The 19632-nt window shown below is 35.5% G+C and overlaps 2 protein-coding genes across 2 annotated transcripts in view; one reads left to right on the top strand and one right to left on the bottom strand.

The window, feature by feature from the left end:
• The window catches only part of LOC140147414 (intermembrane lipid transfer protein VPS13D-like), a 191383-nt gene that overhangs the window by 52779 nt on the left and 118972 nt on the right, over window positions 1-19632 (bottom strand).
• On the top strand, window positions 3685-8407 carry LOC140168181 (uncharacterized). The gene is made up of 3 exons (XM_072191511.1): window positions 3685-5880; window positions 7064-7359; window positions 8275-8407. The coding sequence occupies exons 1-3, from the start codon at window positions 3703-3705 to the stop codon at window positions 8405-8407; spliced, it is 2607 nt and encodes an 868-aa protein (XP_072047612.1). The 5' UTR covers window positions 3685-3702.

Raw genomic sequence — 19632 nt, 5'->3', positions numbered from 1 at the left:
AGTAGGCCTTCCTTTGAGAGTTATTAATTAATCACATATTTGGTCATTTCAACCTAAACAAAACCCCAATTTTTGGGCACTTCATGTGCATTTATTCCACTTTTGTACCATATACCACCAGTTTTGCTTCAATATGCCAAAATCTTTTGCGTGCATTTGTACCATAAACTTCTTTTGTCTCCAAAAGGTGCTGGATTCACTAAACTTCAAGACAATTTTCCAACCCCATCCCTCTCATGTCAAAAAGAAATCTACGCCACTATTCCTAGCCCTACTAGTATAGGGCCTTTTGACTGGTGATCCAAAACCATGCTATATCATAAAACCTGGCTATATCCAGAGAACTGCTAAACCCTGTGACTGCTATTCCCTTTTTCTCCGAGTGGAGCGGTTAGTGGGTTTTAGCGGTTCTCGTATAGTAGGGCTAAGTATTCCAGGGACACGTTATAAGCAGATCCCAAGACTGCTCAGATGCCCCCACGTGTCGCCCAGTGGGACGAGGGTGTTGACGCGCTTATAAACCCAAACAACATGAACGATGCATGCCCCCTCATTTATTATGTTTTCCCCCGCTTGCCCTCCTGAAAATGTCTGGTTTAATACGCCACTGTGGTCTAAAGGCAAGTTGTGGGTCCTCATATTGTGTGGGTACATTTTTGAGCAAATTGGGAACAGACATGTATTAAAATCCTCTATCATTCAAAGTTACGAGTTCCAACTGATCAAAGGAATCTGTGTAGAATTAGTAATTAGCACCAAGGATAATGTGGCAGGCCCTCTTTTGGATGATGTGCTATAGTTGATGTGCCTGGTTGTTGTTAGACTTCTCGGAAGTCCACTTGCCCATTGTGCATACTCTTAAAACTCTGATTTAATTAATTTGTGCACAATTGATAGATTTTCACATCTGATCTTTTTAGTCACTGTACTCCCTCTGTTTGTTGGCTTCCCAAGTGGACTACTTACTTTCGATTGCGATTAAGAAGTTTAACACAGTTGTCTATGGATGAGATTGTCGGATTTCTGGCCTACCAAAATTGGCCATGATGTAATGCATCTTTAAATGGATCTGGCTTGTGATTGGTCGCCCAGATCTCGTTATGGTTTAAATCCTCCAAGCATGTGGCATTACCATTGATAACTACATTGTACACAACTATGCGGCGCTTTGTGTACTAGGTGCATGAGCGTGTCTTGTGCGCCCAGGTTTTGTGCTTGCGGTTAAATAGGATGGATAAACAAGTATGATTGACAGTGTGTGTTAGGGACTAAGTCCCCGATCAAAGTCCTGTTCAAAATGTAATGTACATAGTCGATTTTTAATTCAGGCTTTCGCGATTATTAAACTGGTAGATTCTGAAATCAGAACTGTTCAGTATTGAAGTGCCATTATAATATGTTGCATTTCCTTTGTATACTTTACCGTTACTGTCACTAATATAATTATATAAACTTTTTCCATAACCATTTACTAGTATTTTGATGTAATAAAATAATATCAGTATAATTTAGAGTTCAACTGAATGCGTTCATAATGATTAAATAACATATTTTTATTTTTCAAAAATCGACTATGGCATAGTCTAGGTTGTTGTTGACAAACCAATGTGATTTTACATGTCAATAGAACTATGGAATGTAAAATATTTTTGCACTGCATCATGGTCTAGCAACTGAACATGCCTATATGTGCTTGCAAATTTAATCTCACCATGCTATCGTCTGAGTATGTGAGGTTCAAAAAGTTCAACTGCCCATGAATTCTAGTAAGGAAGTAGGAACTGATCTGTTATCTGTTTGATGCCAGCCACGGCCTTAGACGCCCTTTGAACCTCATTGGAAGTACTACATTGTATGTGTAAAACACATAAATACTTTACTTACATTTGTACAGCGTGCTTTGTGTAGCCTACAGGCTACAGGGGACACAGAAGAATTAAAGGTAGGTATAAGGGATTTTTTTGCCCTGTATTTTGAAATGGAGTTGACGCTTGTTTACACTGAACTTTTTTGCTGTGTAAAAATGGGTCAAACTTGATTTTTTTCCTATAATTCCTGTGTAACAATACCTCTGTAAATTCCTGTGTTAAAAATGGATCCAAAGCCTATACTAGGGAAGCTTTTTTTTAAAATTAATTTTGGTATCATCTAAAATGAAATTTTTTTTGTGGGAATTATTTTTTGATAGGGTTGGTTTGACAGGGGTTTCTGTTAAGGGGTTCGAGGGATGATTTGAGAGAGGTTCCTGTGCATTATGGGGTGGAATAATGATGAGGGCTGGTTACACAGAGATTCTTGTCAATAAAAGGGTCTGAGAGGTGATACACAGGAAAGTGACAGAAATGTGCTCCAGAAATGTGGGAGCGCAGGTTAGTGTAGTGGTCTTCTCACTCGCTTCTCACCGCTGTGGCTGGGGTTCAATTCCCCGCGGACCACATGTGAGTTTGGTTGCCGATCCATGCTTGTCCTCGCATGTTTTTCTCCGGGTACTCCGGTTTTCCTCCTGCATCTAAAATCGGACCTCTTCCCATATCCCTGTCCCGTCATATCCGGATGGCATCCCTTAAATTTAGTAGCCTCTGAGCACTATTGCGCTTAGCCTGGCTTCGGCCGATGTTATAAATAAAAAATAAATAAATAAAAACTCTCATTTTATAATACAAACAAAATGGTGACAAAAGTGGCAGATAGGTATTTCCATACAATAAATGAACAATAAATAAAAAATAACTGTTTTCCAATATTGCTATTCTATTGTTTTGAAAAAATAAAAAACAAAAAATTCAAGATATGAATAAATAAATGTTGAAACCTTTTGACCTTTCCTTTTTAAACATTTAAATAAAATTTAATTGACTCTCACTTTTTCAGATGCATAACCGTTTCAGTACATTTTGCACATTTTAAAACTTAAGGGGGTACTACACCCCTGTGGTAAATTTGTGACTATTTTTGCATTTTTCTCAACAAATAATAACACACTGGTAACAAACTTTATGTATATTATTGGGGCAAGGAATGCAATTACTATACTGAAATTTCAGTGACTCAAGGCAAGCGGTTCAGTATATACGATTGAAATGAGGTACATCCTAGCGGTACCTTATTTCTTATCATAAATAACGAACCGCTTGTCATGGGTCACTGAAATTCCAGTGTAGTAATTGAATTCCTTGCCCCTATAATATACGTAACTTTTGTTACCACTGTGTTATTAGTTTTGAGAAAAATGCAAAAATAGACACAAATTTATCGAGGGGTGTAGTACCCCTTAATGAAACTACCAGCTGAAGTAAATGAGAGTGCTGGGCCGGAGCCCCAGGTTCAAATCCTCATCAAGTCTGAATATTTATTTCATTGGCTAATTTAAAGAAGAGAATAATTTGCTATTAATAACATTTTGCATCAAGTATCAAGTAATCTTTAATATTTATTTATTATTATGGCAATAAGTTTCAAAATTGGATGAATGTCAAATACATCCAAAAGGGCCAACTTGTAGAAACAGTATTATTGGGCATTTCAAAAAAGTATTTAATACAATTTTACAAGCAAGATGAATTATTATCAGTATTTAACAAAATGAAATGTTAAACTTGAATGTTAAATGCCGAAAAACAAAAACATTCTGTTTTGATACAACTATGATTTTCTTCCAGATTGGTGTAAATGAGGTAAAGAAGAGTGTCATATCACAGCAAAATGGCTCTTCCTGACTTTTTGATAGATGTGCCATCTCATTTCAATTGGGGAATTGATATAGGTACTGCCAAGGAATTCAACCCTTTGAAACTACAACTTGATGAACACTTAGCACACAATCCTGGTGTCATGACAATACAAGCACTGTTATTTCAGAGCTTCATTCATGTGTCACAGTACAAGGGTCTCAAACCTGATTACGTTAGAGGGAAAGAATACTTGAACCAAGCTTATGAAGAGATAAAAGGTGTGCCCAATAAGGAGGAGAAAAGAGGATATTTGATAGTTGCGAAATGTAATGAAGCTTTTATGGATCACACAATGGAAGAGCAGACAACTTCCCTAGCAGAAGAAATTCAAAGATTACTCTCTGAAAAGACAGACTTGGCACAAGCTTGCATTGATTCTATTCGTGCATTTGCACTTTCTAGAGTTGGCATGAGTAAATATGATGAGGCAAAGATCTACTACCAAAAAGCACTAGATGTGCAGCCAAACAACACTCAATGGCTATTTGGATTAGCTCTTGTTACAGGGCGTCGTTCAAGAAATAGAGATGGCCACAAATACTCTGACAAGGCAGTGGAAAGAAAGTTGTATGAGAAAATATTGACCATTGACAAAAATCATGCACTGGCTCATGTATTTCTGGCTTTCAACTTATCTTTCAATGGTGACCATGCTGCTGCAATGAGACATGCTTCTAAAGCAAGAGAGCTTGCACCTCAACACCCACCTCTTCTGGTAAAAGCAAGTAAAGTGTTCAGAAAAGCTGGTTACCACAAGGATGCTTTGCCAATATTAAAAGATGCTTGTGCCATTGGTCACAATTCTGCCATGTTTCATGAAATGGGTCTTGCTTACAGAGATATGTACAATGATCAAAACCGCAGGAAAAAAGTAGCAATACAAAAGAGACAACGTTTTGATCAACCTGATAAAGAACTTCTTCGCCAAGCAATTCTATGCTATACTCAGGCATTAGAAGACAATGCCACAAACAACATGGCATTACTAGACAGAGCACGTACTTATGAAAGGTTACGTTTGATAAAAGAAGCAGAGGGTGATTTTAGAAATCTGCTTGCAGTAAAAAACACAGATTTCATCAATCGGGTACAGTTCAATACTGCTTACGCTGATTTCCTTCAACGCACTTGCAACAATGAAGAAAACGCATGTGAGCGATATCGGATAGCAATCGACTGTGCTGCCAAGAATTGTGTTACACATCCAGTGACTCGGGAAAACCCCAAACCAGTATTTGATGGAGCTTTGAAGAAAGACCTTCATACAGCAAAGAAGGGTTATATGAATGCCATGGAAAAGAAAGCAGAGTCAGGCGACCCTGAAACACACAGCCAAGGATTGAAGGGATTAGCATGGCTGGATCAAGTGTATGGAGAACATGACAGTGCTAGAGCTAAATATGAGGAGTATCTGGACTGTGATGAGAACAGAAATGACTCAGATGCAATACAATCTTTGGTTAAGACTCTGATCCAACTTGGTGATTTTGAAGAAGCTAGGAGAAGGATCCAAGAGTTAAAGGGGTTACAGAAACTAGATCTTGTAAATCAACTTACAGTAAAATGCACCTTGGTACAAGGAGAGGAGGCACAAGTACAAGGTGATCATAAATTGGCAAAGGAACTCTTCAAAGAAGCCATAGAGTGTGGCAGCATGGATGGCTGCTTTAAATTGGCAGACATACTCATCAAATACCCAGATATATCAGGGCTTAAGTTTCGCATTGACTGTGCAAAAATCCTTCACTGCTGTGAAAAGAATGACCAAGCTGACATCCCCCTCTATGATGAAATCAAGAAGTTGATGAAACTTGAGGATGCAACGTATGGGAAACTAAGAAACTACCACCTCAATTTAGAGCTTGCAATACTAGGGAATACCGGAACAGGAGTAACACGTCTCATTTTGGACAAGGCTACTCAGACCTTAGACGAAGCTCGTAAAATGCTTGATCGAGTCATTATCAGCTTCCGAGAGACGCGTTACCCGACTCTTCAGGGTACACAATGCACATTTTTCCATGTCAAACAAGATGACATCAAGCAGCCCAAAACAGAGCAGCAGGTAAAAGATGAAATCGTGAAGAGACTGAAAAAGTGGACCCAGTTTGATACCAGATTCCCTGACCTCTTGGAGTTTCTTGTAAAGGTAATATTTTGAAATTCTATATATAATAATGAAAAACAAAATGAAATAATAAACTTCGGTTCCATAAGCAAATATCTAGACGTTGAGTCCGATATTATCGGACACCCTCAGGTAACTGATTCAGGTCTATTGGTCACAATTGTTTGATTCAACCTACAGTGCCTACACAATAACATGATTTACCCCATAGCCTCAAATTGAAAAGTAATGGCTATAGACATAAAGCAAACAGCATCCTTAAAATGCTGAAATGAAATTGAGAGAATTCATTAGGAGAATTTTACCAGCACTGTACTTAAGTATAAATAAAGTGACTGGTTGGAAAGTTTATTTATGACATTACCTAGTGATGACAAATTTGACTGCATCACAGGTTTGAAAACTCATGCACAATTAGCCCAGCTCAAAAGAACCAGCAGAGTCAAATTATTAAGTTTGAGAAGTTAAAAACATCACAAGGAGACTTGGATGAACTGGATGAATATGATATTTGTACCGAAAGTACATCATTGTATTGCTTTTGATGTCTGCATAAAAAAGTGACCCAAAAAAAAACAAACATCTTACTGCGATCAACAGTTTTTTGAATTATGACAGCATAAAATGTGTGTGTTTTTTGGCAATTTTGACCAAAAATAGGCCAACTACAAACATAACTGTTTTGTAATGCGCTTATTTTTTACATTGTTTACATAATTGCATATGTAAAAAATGGCCAAAAATATTCATTCATCATCATCAGTGGGCCGTATGTTTCAGACCATAATCCAAATTTGCATAGGCAATTAATAATATTAAAATTTGCTTGTTGTAAAGTCACTGGGTGGGCGCTTATAGGGGCATGGGCGATTAAAGGAATGAATATGGTAAATGTCAAACTGTAAGAGTAGTAAACAAACAAACATAACCTTAAATGACCTTTGTATGTGACCTTGGATACCACCAAGTCCAATATTTTAAAACTCATAGTGAGACCAATAAATATTAGGTGTTAAGCATCCAATTTTATCACTAATAGGCTATGTTTTGGATGCATCAAAACATAATAGTGGTTGCAATAGGATTTGAACTGTTCATACAAGACCAAATTTGCAATAGGGAATTATTGCATGTATTCTCCTACAAATGGTTGGTATGACAAAACTGTTAAACACATAATAATTTCCTTTTGCTTCTTTTTCAGCTGCAGCCTGCCTATCCAGGAAACACAGACAACTGGTACCTTGCCCTCTCAGCTCTAGTGAATCGTGATAAACATAATAAACTTATCAGATACAGTCACTACCATATACCATTGAATGGCAAAAAAGGTATTATTACACCTGCAATTCCAAGAGGTATGCCAGTATATGGAGATCCAAGTACTGTTCATCAAGGACAATATCCAGAGGTTACTTATGAACTTGTTGCAGTGGTGGATATAGCAAGCAAGGCAGCAATTGAAGTGGAACGTATTGTTGCCGAGTTTTATAAGCATATGTAAATGAAGGGATCCTGAGTGAGCTTGTGGCAGAAGGCAACCATACACCTTTATAAATGAAGGGAACCTTAAAGTTTGTTTGGCTTATAATTGGCAAAAATTATTCGGTTTTTGTTACTGCGCACAACAATAAAGTCCTAACTTACTCTCGTGTAAATTCTCATAAGCGCGTGCCAGCTACGCGTTACGCAACTAGCCCAACCGCGTGCACACAAATTCTATATTAATACACGATGTTATGAGCCTCACTTATAAGCCGAAGAAACTTTAATAATTGCTTATGAGCTTGTTGTAGTAGTTGTGTCAAGAAAGGCAGCCTTTCTACGTGTGATATTAATGCAATTTAAGAACTGTAAAATATCTGGATGTTAACTCAATTTAAGGACTGTAAAATATCTTGATGTTAACCCAATTTAGGGACTGTAAAATATCTTGATGTTAACCCAATTTTGGAACTGTAAAATATTTTGATGTTAATCCAATTTAGAGACTGTAAAATATTTTGATGTTAATCAAATTTAGAGACTAAAATATTTTGATGTTAACCCAATTTAGGACTGTAAAATAACCAAGAAAATTTTAAAACTTTCAATGGAAACTGAAGACAAATAAATAAATATTTACCTGCTAATATTTCGGTAACTAACTGTTACCATCCTCAGGCAGTAATGACTGGCTGACTGTCTTCTTCACACTTGGATGATTTTGATCTTTCTAGAAGACAGTCGTAAATTCTCGGAAGATCCCGGAAGATCTGATGGCTATGGACTCCTTTATCTTGCGATTTAGGAACTTGCTTTCCTTCTTAACAATCTTGATACGGGGGAGTCCTATTTGTGACCTGTGTTTTTAAGATGTTCTGCGACAGCAAAACTCTTGACTGCACTTTTGCTTTGTGATGTGTGTTCTTTCAGACGATCACCCAAAGCCCGTGCAGTCTCACCGATGTACACACTCTCACAGTCCGAACACGGTACACCACACCTGATTGATCTACAATCTTGGACTTGTCCTTCGGAGCAACAAGCTGTTGACAGAGAGTACTGAGTGGTTTAAAAGCGGTCTGAACGTTGTAGGTGCCAAAAATGTGCTTGAGTTTCTCTGAAACACAAACTTAGCATGGTGAAAACACAGGGTGAAAACACTGTTTTATAGAGCGGACAATATCGTCACCGAGAAGGAGGATCGCGATCAGGAACTTTCGCATATAAAGGGTGCACTTTCCAGATGTGGATACGAGAACTGGACTTTTTCTAAAGCTACTCAGAAAAGAAACCAAAAACCAACAGCATTGCAGTCACATCTGGCTCTGGTTTTAAAAGAAAGCCGCCTCTCACGCTTCTCCCGTATGTGAAAGGAGTTTCAGAGAAACTCAAGCGCAAGAAGGAAAGCAAGTTCCTAAATTGCAAGATAAAGGAGTCCATAGCCATCAGACAGGAAAAACAAGTCAAGCTCAACAGAGACGGGGGCCGGGATCTTCCGAGAATTTACGACTGTCTTCTAGAAACACCAAAATTATCCAAGTGTGAAGAAGACAGTCAGCCAGTCATTACTGCTTGAGGATGGTAACAGTTAGTTACCAAAAATATTAGCAGGTAAATATTTATTTATTTGCCTTCAGTTTCCGTTGAAAGTTAAAATTTTCTTGGTTATTTTAACTACCGGAACGTATGAGCCTACATAGCCGACTGTAAAATATTTTGATGTTAACCCAATTTTGGGGCTGTAAAATATCTTGATGTTAACTCAATTTAAGGACTGTAAAATGTCCTGATGTTCACCCAATTTAGGGATTGTAAATTATTTTAATATTAACCCAATGTAGGGACTGTAAAATAGTTTGATGTTAACCCAATTTAGAGACTGTAACATATCTTGATGTTAACCCATTTTAGCAAAATTGTAAATGTGTGAACCCAATTTTGGAACTTTAAAATATGTTGATGTTAACCCAATTAAGGACTGTAAAATATTTTGATGTTAACACAATTTACACTCAGCAACCTGGACAACCGATTCTTTAGAAATGCTTAGTCGCGCTAAAAGTCGATCGATACATGTTAAAATCAGCACAATTCAGAGATACACCTTTTTGATATGAAATTAATTTTCTCGGTCAAATATAAAGCAATTTTTTTTTTTTTCTTCAGTAATGTCAGTTAAAAACTTGGTGCTTGGATATACATTTTTTTTAAAATCCTGGTGTTAAAATTAAGCATCAAATTGTGTCTTTTAGTGTGATATTTTTGATTTTTATAGGCCTTCAATTCGCACACGAGCTTTTTACAGAATTCATGTTTTAGCGTCTCAAACTAATATAGTTTGCTAAAGAAAGATATTTCCCACCCCTGTAAGGCACATCGTGTGGGTCTATATGTTATAGTTTTGTCAGAATTTCTGTTTTTGTTTTACCCTTTTTCCCTTCATGCTCCGAAAATGTCAGACTCAGTACTTTTTTATCTCGAGAGCAACCAGCAGAAATAGTCGATATTTCCTTTGTTATTATCCAGGTCAATTTTCCATTGAAAGCAAATTGCCCGACCAGCGATTTGGTAGCCCAAATCCCCAATTGAGTGTTCTGGTTAAACATGATCAGTAGGAGCACTATAGGCCTGGGAATTTCTTTGCTACATGAAGTTCTAGCAACACTGTAGCCATGCCGGTATTCCTATTAAACCCAGGGATATCGATCCACAATGCTAGTATTAGCCTTAGATTTCACGGGTTGATTTTGAAAATTTTTCAGCCGACAGTAAAAGATGGTGAAATCAAAACGGAAATTCTGACAAAACTACGATATATCGCTCACGGTGATGCGCGTTAGAAAGTTGGGAAAAATCCTTCATTAGCGAACTATCTTACTTTGAAAAGCTAAAAGGTTGATCAAAAAAAAAAGGCTCATGGGCAGAGTTTAAGCCTATCAAAATCAAAAAACTTACACAAAATGACTAAATTTCACGCCTAAGTTTAACACTAGAAATAAAAAAAAAATACAGTATCAAGCACTACAATTTTTCCTGACATTTACTGAAAAAATGGAAAGGATTACTTTTCATTTGGCCGAGAAAATTAATTTTACATTGAAAAGGTGTAACTCAAAATTTAGCTCATTTCAACACCAAATTCGATCGTTTGTATTGCCTCATTAAATGACTGAGTGAGCCTTGCATAACAAAAGAATCGGTTGTCCAGGTTGCTGAGTGTTTAGGGGCTGTAAAATATCTTGATGTTAACCCAATTTAGGACTGTAAAATATCTTGATGTTAACCCAATTTAGGGACTGTAAAATATTGTGATGTTAACCCAATTTAGGGGCTGTAAAATATTGTGATGTTAACCCAATTTAAGGACTGTAAAATATCTTGATGTTAACTCAATTAGGGACTGTAAAATATTTGGATGTTAACACAATTTTGGGACTGTAAAATATCTTGACATTAACTCCCAATTTAGGGACGGTAAAATACATTGCGTTGACATCAATGTATTTTACAGTCCCTAAATTCAGTTAACATCAAGATATTTTACAGTCCCTATATTTAGGGCCTGTAAAATATCTTGTTGTTCACCCAATTTAGAGACTGTAAAATAATTTGATGTTAAAGCCATATTATAACATTTGCTGATGAGGATGTCCTGAATATTTTTCAAAATTCTGTTTGTTTTTTTACACAATTATATTGTACTTTATTAAACCAACATACCCTGCAAAAATCAAGACCCTGGGTGCTGTAGTTTTGTCAAAATCTGAGATTTTGAATAAAACGCAGGAACCGTCATATTATTATAATGGAAATATTAGTCATACAGTAACACAGCCGAAGGAGTGATACGTATTGGCGACATCGGTGCTAGGAGTAATTTCCAATTTTCTTTGCTTTGCCTTAGTTGTTTGGCTCAAACTACAAGGGATATATCTGACAGAAAAAGCTAACATTTTATGGCAAAGAAATACTAATCTATTTTGTATGAAAATGTTATAATATGGCTTTAACTCAATTTAGGGACTGTAAAATATTTTGATATTAACCCAATTTAGGGACTGTAAAATAATTTGATGTTAGGCCAATTAAGGGACTGTAAAATATCTTGATGTTTACCCAAATTAGGGACTGGAACATATTTTCATGTGAACCCAATATATGGACTGTTTTAACAGTCAAGATATTTAAAAATATCTTGATGTTAACTCAATTTAGGGACTGTAAACTATTTTGATATTAACCCAATTTAGGGAATGTAAAATATTGTGATGTTAACCAAATTTAGGGACTGTAAAATATCTTGATGTTAACACATTTTAGCAAAATTGTAAAATATCTTGATGTTAACTCAATTTAAGGACTGTAAAATATCTTGATGTTAACCTAATGTAGGCACTGTAAAATATCTTGATGTTAATCCAATTTTGATGTTAACGCAATGTAGGGACTGTAAAATATCTTGATGTTAACCCAATGTAGGGACTGAAAAATATTTTGATGTTAACGCAGTGTAGGGACTGTAAAATATTTTGATGTTAACCCAATGTAGGGACTGTAAAATATACACGCAAGGTATTTTACGACGGCCCCAAAATTGGGAGTTAATGTAAAGATATTTTACAGTCCCAAAATTGTGTTAACATCAAAATATTTTACAGTCCCTACATTAGGTTAACATCAAGATATTTTACAGTCCCTACATTGGGTTAACATCAAGATATTTCACACTCCCTACATTGTGTTAACATCAAAATATTTTACAGTCCTAAATTGGGTTAACATCAAGATATTTTACAGTCCCTACATTGGGTTAACATCAAGATATTTTACAGTCCCTACATTAAACATCAAAATATTTTACAGTCCCTACATTGGGTTAACATCCAAGATATTTTACAGTCCCTAAATTGGGTTAATGTATTTTACAGTCCCTATATTTAGGGCCTGTAAAACATCTTGATGTTAACATGGTTAACCCAATTTAGAGACCCAATGTAGGGACTGTAAAATATTTTGATGTTTAATGTAGGGACTGTAAAATATCTTGATGTTAACCCAATGTAGGGACTGTAAAATATCTTGACGTTAACCCAATTTAGGGACTGTAAAATAATTTGATGTTAGATCAATTTAGGGACTGTAAAATATCTTGATGTTTACCCAAATTAGGGACTGGAACATATTTTCATGTGTACCCAATATATGGACTGTTAAATATCTTGATGTTAACTCAATTTAGGGACTGTAAACTATTTTGATATTAACCCAATTTAGGGAATGTAAAATATCATGATGTTAACCCAATTTAGGGACTGTAAAATATATTGATGTCAACCCAATTTAGGGACTGTAAAATATCTTGATGTTAACCCATTTTAGCAAAATTGTAAAATATCTTGATGTTAACTCAATTTAAGGACTGTAAACTATCTTGATATTAACCTAATGTAGGGACTGTAAAATATCTTGATGTTAATCCAATTTAGGACTGTAAAATATTTTGATGTTAATGCAATGTAGGGACTGTAAAATATCTTGATGTTAACCCAATGTAGGGACTGAAAAATATTTTGATGTTAACGCAGTGTAGGGACTGTAAATATTTTGATGTTAACCCAATGTTGGGACTGTAAAATATCTTGATGTTAACCCAATTTAGGGACTGTAAAATATCTTGATGTTAATGCAATGTAGGGACTGTAAAATATCTTGATGTTAACCCAATGTAGGGACTGACAAATATTTTGATGTTAACGCAGTGTAGGGACTGTAAAATATTTTGATGTTAACCCAATGTAGGGACTGTAAAATATCTTGATGTTAACCCAATTTAGGGACTGTAAAATATCTTGATGTTAACCCAATGTAGGGACTGTAAAATATTTTGATGTTAACGCAATATAGGGACTGTAAAATATTGATGTTAACCCAATAGGGGACTGAAAAAAATATCTTGATGTTATCCCAATTTAGAACTTGTAAAATATCCTGATGTTAACCCAATTTAGAACCTGTAAAATATCTTGATGTTAACTCAATTCAGGAAAAATATCTGATGTTAACCCAATATAGGCATTGTAAAATATCTTGATGTTAACTCAATTAGGGACTGTAAAATATCTTGATGTTATACCCAATATCAGGACTGTAAAATATCTTGATGTTAACTCAATTAGGGACTGTAAAATATCTTGATGTTAACCAATTTAAGGACTGTAAAATATCTTGATGTTAACTCAATTAGGGACTGTAAAATATCTTGATGTTAACCCAATATCAGGACTGTAAAATATCTTGATGTTAACCCAATATCAGGACTGTAAAATATCTGATGTTAACCCAATATCAGGACTGTATGACCCCGTTTAGACTAGAGAAAAGTCGAATTCAAATTCGACATCGAATTCGATTATGACAGAGGATTAGCATAAATTAATTCGTGTTTGTGGTTTTTAGTGGGTGTTTACACTATGCGCCCGGGAACGAATTCAACTCTTTTGAATTCGAATACGACTATTTACGCCCTCTGTCATCCAGTATTTTTTTTATCAAACCTAAGATTATTATTTTCTATTTTAAATGCCTGTATACTTTTTAAACAAAAAATCTACATGCAAAGTAGTACAATTGAGATAAAAGTCAGCGTTAACTTTGCGGTAGAAACGTTTTGAGTACGTCGCCATATTGAATTTATAACACATATTTTCCTCATTCTGTGCATGTGCAGAACGCGTCACTGCTCAACTTGTGACGTCATAGTTCATATAAAATTCGTCCGCGGGGCAGCTCACAGAATTCAGGCTGCGAAAATTTTTTTTGACCTTGCTTTATGAACTCCATTTGCTCCCCGGGTCCCCATTTGCATCCGAGTTATGAGATGATACTTTGAACCATTTACCCTAAATTAAAGTTAGGGATTATTTCAGATGAACTAACACCGCGATAAAATCGGCCATTTTTGTGGATTTACTGCGAGTTTGGAGTGAAAATTGGATGTGCACTTACTACAGTATGCTGCACATGTACGAAAATACACAAGAACAGCTGTTGTTTATCGATATCACATTGCCGTTGCTTAGCGACAAATCGACGGACCCGAAATTCACCTTGCCAGTTCAGCGACACCCATGATTCGACTGACTGTTTAGACCAGGAAAAGTCGCACTTCAACCACGACAAAGTCGAATTGAATTCGACTTAATGAACCTCGGGAGCATTGTTGAACAACGACTTTTGAACTCGACTTCGGTCGTACTTGAACAACGACTGTACCTGTTTAGACCTGAATTCGACTGAACTCGACTTCAAAAAAGTTGTTGTTGAAGTACGACTTTTCCCTAGTCTAAACGGGGTCTAAAATATCTTGATGTTAACTCAATTAGGGACTGTAAAATATTTTGATGTTAACCAATTTAAGGACTGTAAAATATCTTGATGTTAACTCAATTAGGGACTGTAAAATATTTTGATGTTAATCAATTTAAGGACCAGTGATCGATTTTCGTATATTTTTTTGTGTAGCAAAGAATGCTACTCACTTTCAGATTTGAGTAGCAATTCCAAAATTGTGAGTAGCATTTTGCAACATGCTAATCCTGAATGTTCCATTTTCAGTTCAAGTCAGTGGCCAGTGATCGATTTTCGTATATTTTTATGTGTAGCAAAAAATACTACTCACTTTCAGATTTGAGTAGCAATTACAAAATTGTGAGTAGCATTTTGCTTCGCTAATCCAGGTAAATCGAACACTGTTAAGGACTGTAAAATATCTTGATATTAACCCAATATCAGGACTGTAAAATATCTTGATGTTATACCCAATGTAGAGATTGTAAGATATATTGATGTTAACCCAATATCAGGACTGTAAAATATCTTGATGTTAACTCAATTTATGGACTTTAAAATGTGACCATCCAGCACAACTGAGCCCTGAAGTTGCCAATCATCATTTTGAGATATTCAACCAAAATATTCTGCTTGAAATCAGCTTTAAAATGATGTATATCATGTCTATAGTACTTGACATTTAAGTAGTGAAAAATCAATAAAACAGTCAATAAATCCTTTGTTTGCTATTGTTTATTGTTAAGTTCAATGGAGCATATCTCAATAGTGGCACTGGAGACATCCGGGCTCAGTTGTGGAGGATGGTCACAAATATCTTGATGTTGACTCAATTTAAGAATTGAAAAATATCTTGATGTAACCCCAATATAGGGACTGTAAGATTTTTAATGTTAGCCCAATTTAGGGACTGTAAAATATCTTGACTTGAATCCAATTTAGGGACTGTAAAATATTTTAATGTTAACCCAATTCAGAGACTTAATATCAAGATATGATAGTCCGCTTTTCCTCCCAGATACATACATTTTAAGTATATATCGTTAGATGTGTAAAGTTAACTTTGATGACTGTTAAAATGGGTGCACTGGCTCAGCAAACACAAATGTTGTACAGGTAATGTTTAAATGTCGGGTTATGTAAATTTTTATAAAGCGTATTAAACAATTTAAAAACATTTAGAAAAGATCTTTGCAACCTTGATGCAATGAGGTTCAAACATAATGTTATTAGGTGTTGACAATATATTTTGCAAATATGTTTGCCAAAAATATATTTTTAAATGTTAAAGTATGTTTTTTCATTAAAAGTCAGTGGCATAGACAGCACTTGGGTGGACCGGGGGGGGGGGAGGGGGGGCAGGTCAACTTTTAAGGGGGGCAAACTTTGACAAAAATGGGCAAAAATGGAATAAGAAGTACAAAAAGGGCTAAAAACTTAAATACCATGGTGGCTAACATCCCACGGGGGAGGGGTGGGGGACGAGCAAGAGAGGGGTAAGACTTCTCATGGGTGGCAGCTTTCCCCTTTGCCCCCTTGGCTATGCTTTATTTTAGTATTTTGCCTTGTTTAAATGTGACATTATGTATATTTCAATGTCTTCTGTTAGATTTGTAAAAATAAAGATGTGTAATGATGAATCTGATTCTGAAAAAAAAACACTGCAATTTACTAATTGATTACATTGACTATAACCAAAATTATAAAATAATCTTATTTTTAGAGATTGCCTTTTTTGTCCTTGTCCGAGCAACTCATTAATAGGTACATATGCTTATTTTATTCTGTATGTTTGTGCTTTGAATGAATGTGACAATATATACATTGCATGATGCATATTTCAATGACTTACGTTAAATTTTCCTTTAAATATACCAAGGTTATAAGATCTATAATGATTAATCTGAATTCATACGAATCTTGTTTTATAGTACAATCACAATGCAATGCAATTTACTAACAGTCCCTTGGCTAAATTGACTGGACCTGCTTGATGAAATCAATCCAATCAATCTTAAAGATTACCTTCATCTAACAGTAGGCATTTTGGGCAAAACAACTGGCAACACTGTCACTAAACTTGAATTCATAATTAGGGTAACCACAGATTCTTCTAGAATCTGTGGTTACCATATGGCATTTTTCCTTTAAAAATGCCAGGTTATAAGATCTACAATGATTAATCTGAATCTTGTTTAGTACAATCACAATGCAATGCAATTTACTAACAGTCCCCTTGACTATATTAACTCATGGAGCTCCATGATTAACTGGACCTGCTTGATGAAATCAACCCAATCAAACTCTACCAGTAGGCATTTTGGGCAAAACAACAAAAATGATTTTCCTTTAAAAATACCAAGGTTATAAGATCTACAATGATTAATCTGAATAGGCCTATGAATCTTGTTTAGTACAATCCCCGGGGTACAATCACAATGCAATGCAATTTACTAATAGTCCCCTTGACTATATTAACTGGTCGGGACCTGCTTGATGAAATCAACCCAATCAATCTTACAGATTACCTTCATCTACCAGGACTAGCATTTTGGGTAAAACATCTGGCAACACTGTCACTTAACTTGAATTCATAATAAGGTGGGATTTTCCCTTAGCAGCAATAGGCTACTCATGAGACCGCTGTGTATAGTATGTAGTGTAAACCTGTTTTGATTAATTCTAAATATTACTATGTTGAGAAAAAATGCCATTAGCGACATATAGGCTGGATGTATCATCAAATTCAAACTTTTACGTGCTAGCAGCTTGAATCATGCATACGATAGCTGGGCTTCAAAATTGAAAACTTTATCTCCACATTCATACAATGATAGAGTGGAACATTTTATCACCAATAGGAACCTTCTAAGATGGCATAAAAGGCTTGAATGGTTTTGACCTGATTTTATGGTAAGTATGCAATTCTCTTTCATGATTACAGACAGTAATGAAAGAGTAGTCCGACGAGTAGGACCTGTTTTTTTCTTAGTTTACCAACTATACTCTAACTCTGATCGCTCAAGAAAGATTGACCACAAAAATCCACTAACCGCTCCTCCCGCGGTTGGTGGGGCGGCGCGGTCACTGGACTTTCGCGATTCGTCTTTCTTGTGCCATGTGAGATAGTGATCATAGTGTGAAATGTGTATAGTCTGGTAAGAAAAAGGTCCTACTCGTCGGACTATGAAAGAGGTTGAGTGAAGGATGCATGTTTGTATGTGAAAACTAGGTCAAAGTTTGCGGTGCTGTATGTCACAGTGAGCAGTATATATATTTACAAAGAATGCCCCTTTAAGGGATGGGGTATGAGCGTTTGGACAGTATTTATTGTGGGACATTAGAGCACATCAGACATATCAAATTGCATTCTGAATCGAAGAATGTCCTTCTGATATCAAATAATTTTGAGTTTTTGAAATTCGCAATGTAATACACATTTTATGGCAAATCATTAAAAATTGATATTTAACAGTACTTGAAGTAAACTTTATAAATCTGATGATTTATACTTAAAGTGTATGTAGGTGGGATGAACAGCCGACGATCAATTGAAAATTTTGACCTTTCGTATTGAAGATTTGGATTTTTTTCCCAAAACACCAAAAAAAAATAGGTCTTTTGGGAAAAAATCCATATCTTCAATATAAAAGGTCAAAATTTTCAATTGATCGTCAACTTTTCCTCCAGCTACATACACTTTAAGAATATATCATTAGATTTATAAAATTTATTCGAGGACTGTTATATATCAAAATTTGAAAAATATCAAATTTTAATAATTTGTCATAAAATTTGTATTATATCGTAATTTCAAAAATGAAAATTATTTGATATCAGAAAGACATGCTTCAGTATTCAGAATGCAATTCCATACGTCTGAGGTGCTCTCATGTCCCACAAAAAATACTGTCGAAACGCCATAAACGCTCATTCTAGATCCCTTAAGGATGCATGATGGTTCATTATTTGGTGTGCAACTTTAAAGTAACAAAGACAAGTACATGAAAGTATATATTTTTGGGAAGGAAACGATCAGGAGGAGGGGGTATTTGGTATATTTTGACAGGGGAGTGTAGCTCAAAGCTGCCAAACCTATACCCATTTTTAAGGGTAATTGTGCCAAAAGGAGGGACAAATTATCTTAGTTAAGATATAAATTTGGACCAATTTTATAGTTGCATAGTTGCAGTACTAAATTTTGTACTCAGCATGCAGAAAACATGATTTGAGCTCTAAAATGGTTAAAGTAATGTGTGCACAGACATTTGTTTCAGTCTATGAAGGATTTTTTTCTTTAAAACATATACCCATAATCAATGTGTTTATTAAATCGGCTGCCAATTTGAACCAGGAAGTGAGACGGAAGTGAGTGTATTTTGTCCTGATGTGGTTAAGCTTACATGGTGCTTTTTTCCCCATTTAAAATATGTCACAAATAAATGCATGCCTTTTGAAAAATTGCACACCCAGGGCATTTTTTATCAGAAATATGGTACACCCAAAAGGGCTAACAAGTAGAAACAGTATTACTGGGAATTTACCTATAATTAAAGGTCCATGTGGCTAAAGTGTGCACTTTCATTGCAACATGCATAGAAACTAAGTAGACCTCATTTAATCGCTTGCCTTTTGCATATGACAAAGTATTTGCTTGGTTGATGTACTCTTGCGCATGTACTTCTGTCACCTCTAAATCCAAGATGGCATTCAAAACGGTCACCACATTAACCTACTACAATATTTTCATTGTAACTTTCATGATCATGATGTGCTGTGTCATTTGAAATACTATTTTTGATAACTACTTTGTTGATACCAAAGATAACAGGTACAAGAAACTTGACAATGAAATTTGAGCCACAAAGGTGTTTTATAGTATTTTTTTTTATCATAAAATTATTTTACACATGTACATTTTTATGCCTCCACCGGAGGTAT

This window comes from Amphiura filiformis, chromosome 1 (genome assembly GCF_039555335.1).
Source record: "Amphiura filiformis chromosome 1, Afil_fr2py, whole genome shotgun sequence".
NCBI classification, from domain to species: Eukaryota; Metazoa; Echinodermata; class Ophiuroidea; order Amphilepidida; family Amphiuridae; genus Amphiura; species Amphiura filiformis.
Note: the sequence above shows the minus strand (reverse complement) of the source record. Positions and strands in the feature narration are given on the sequence as shown.

Bases quoted from the DNA above. Each gene is read 5' to 3' on its own strand.
- LOC140168181 (XM_072191511.1), top strand. From the start codon at position 3,703: ATGGCTCTTCCTGACTTTTTGATAGATGTGCCATCTCATTTCAATTGG. The intron at 5,881-7,063 runs GTAATATTTTGA...CTTCTTTTTCAG, and splicing joins TCTTGGAGTTTCTTGTAAAG to CTGCAGCCTGCCTATCCAGG. The intron at 7,360-8,274 runs GTAAATGAAGGG...GTGTTCTTTCAG, and splicing joins GCCGAGTTTTATAAGCATAT to ACGATCACCCAAAGCCCGTG.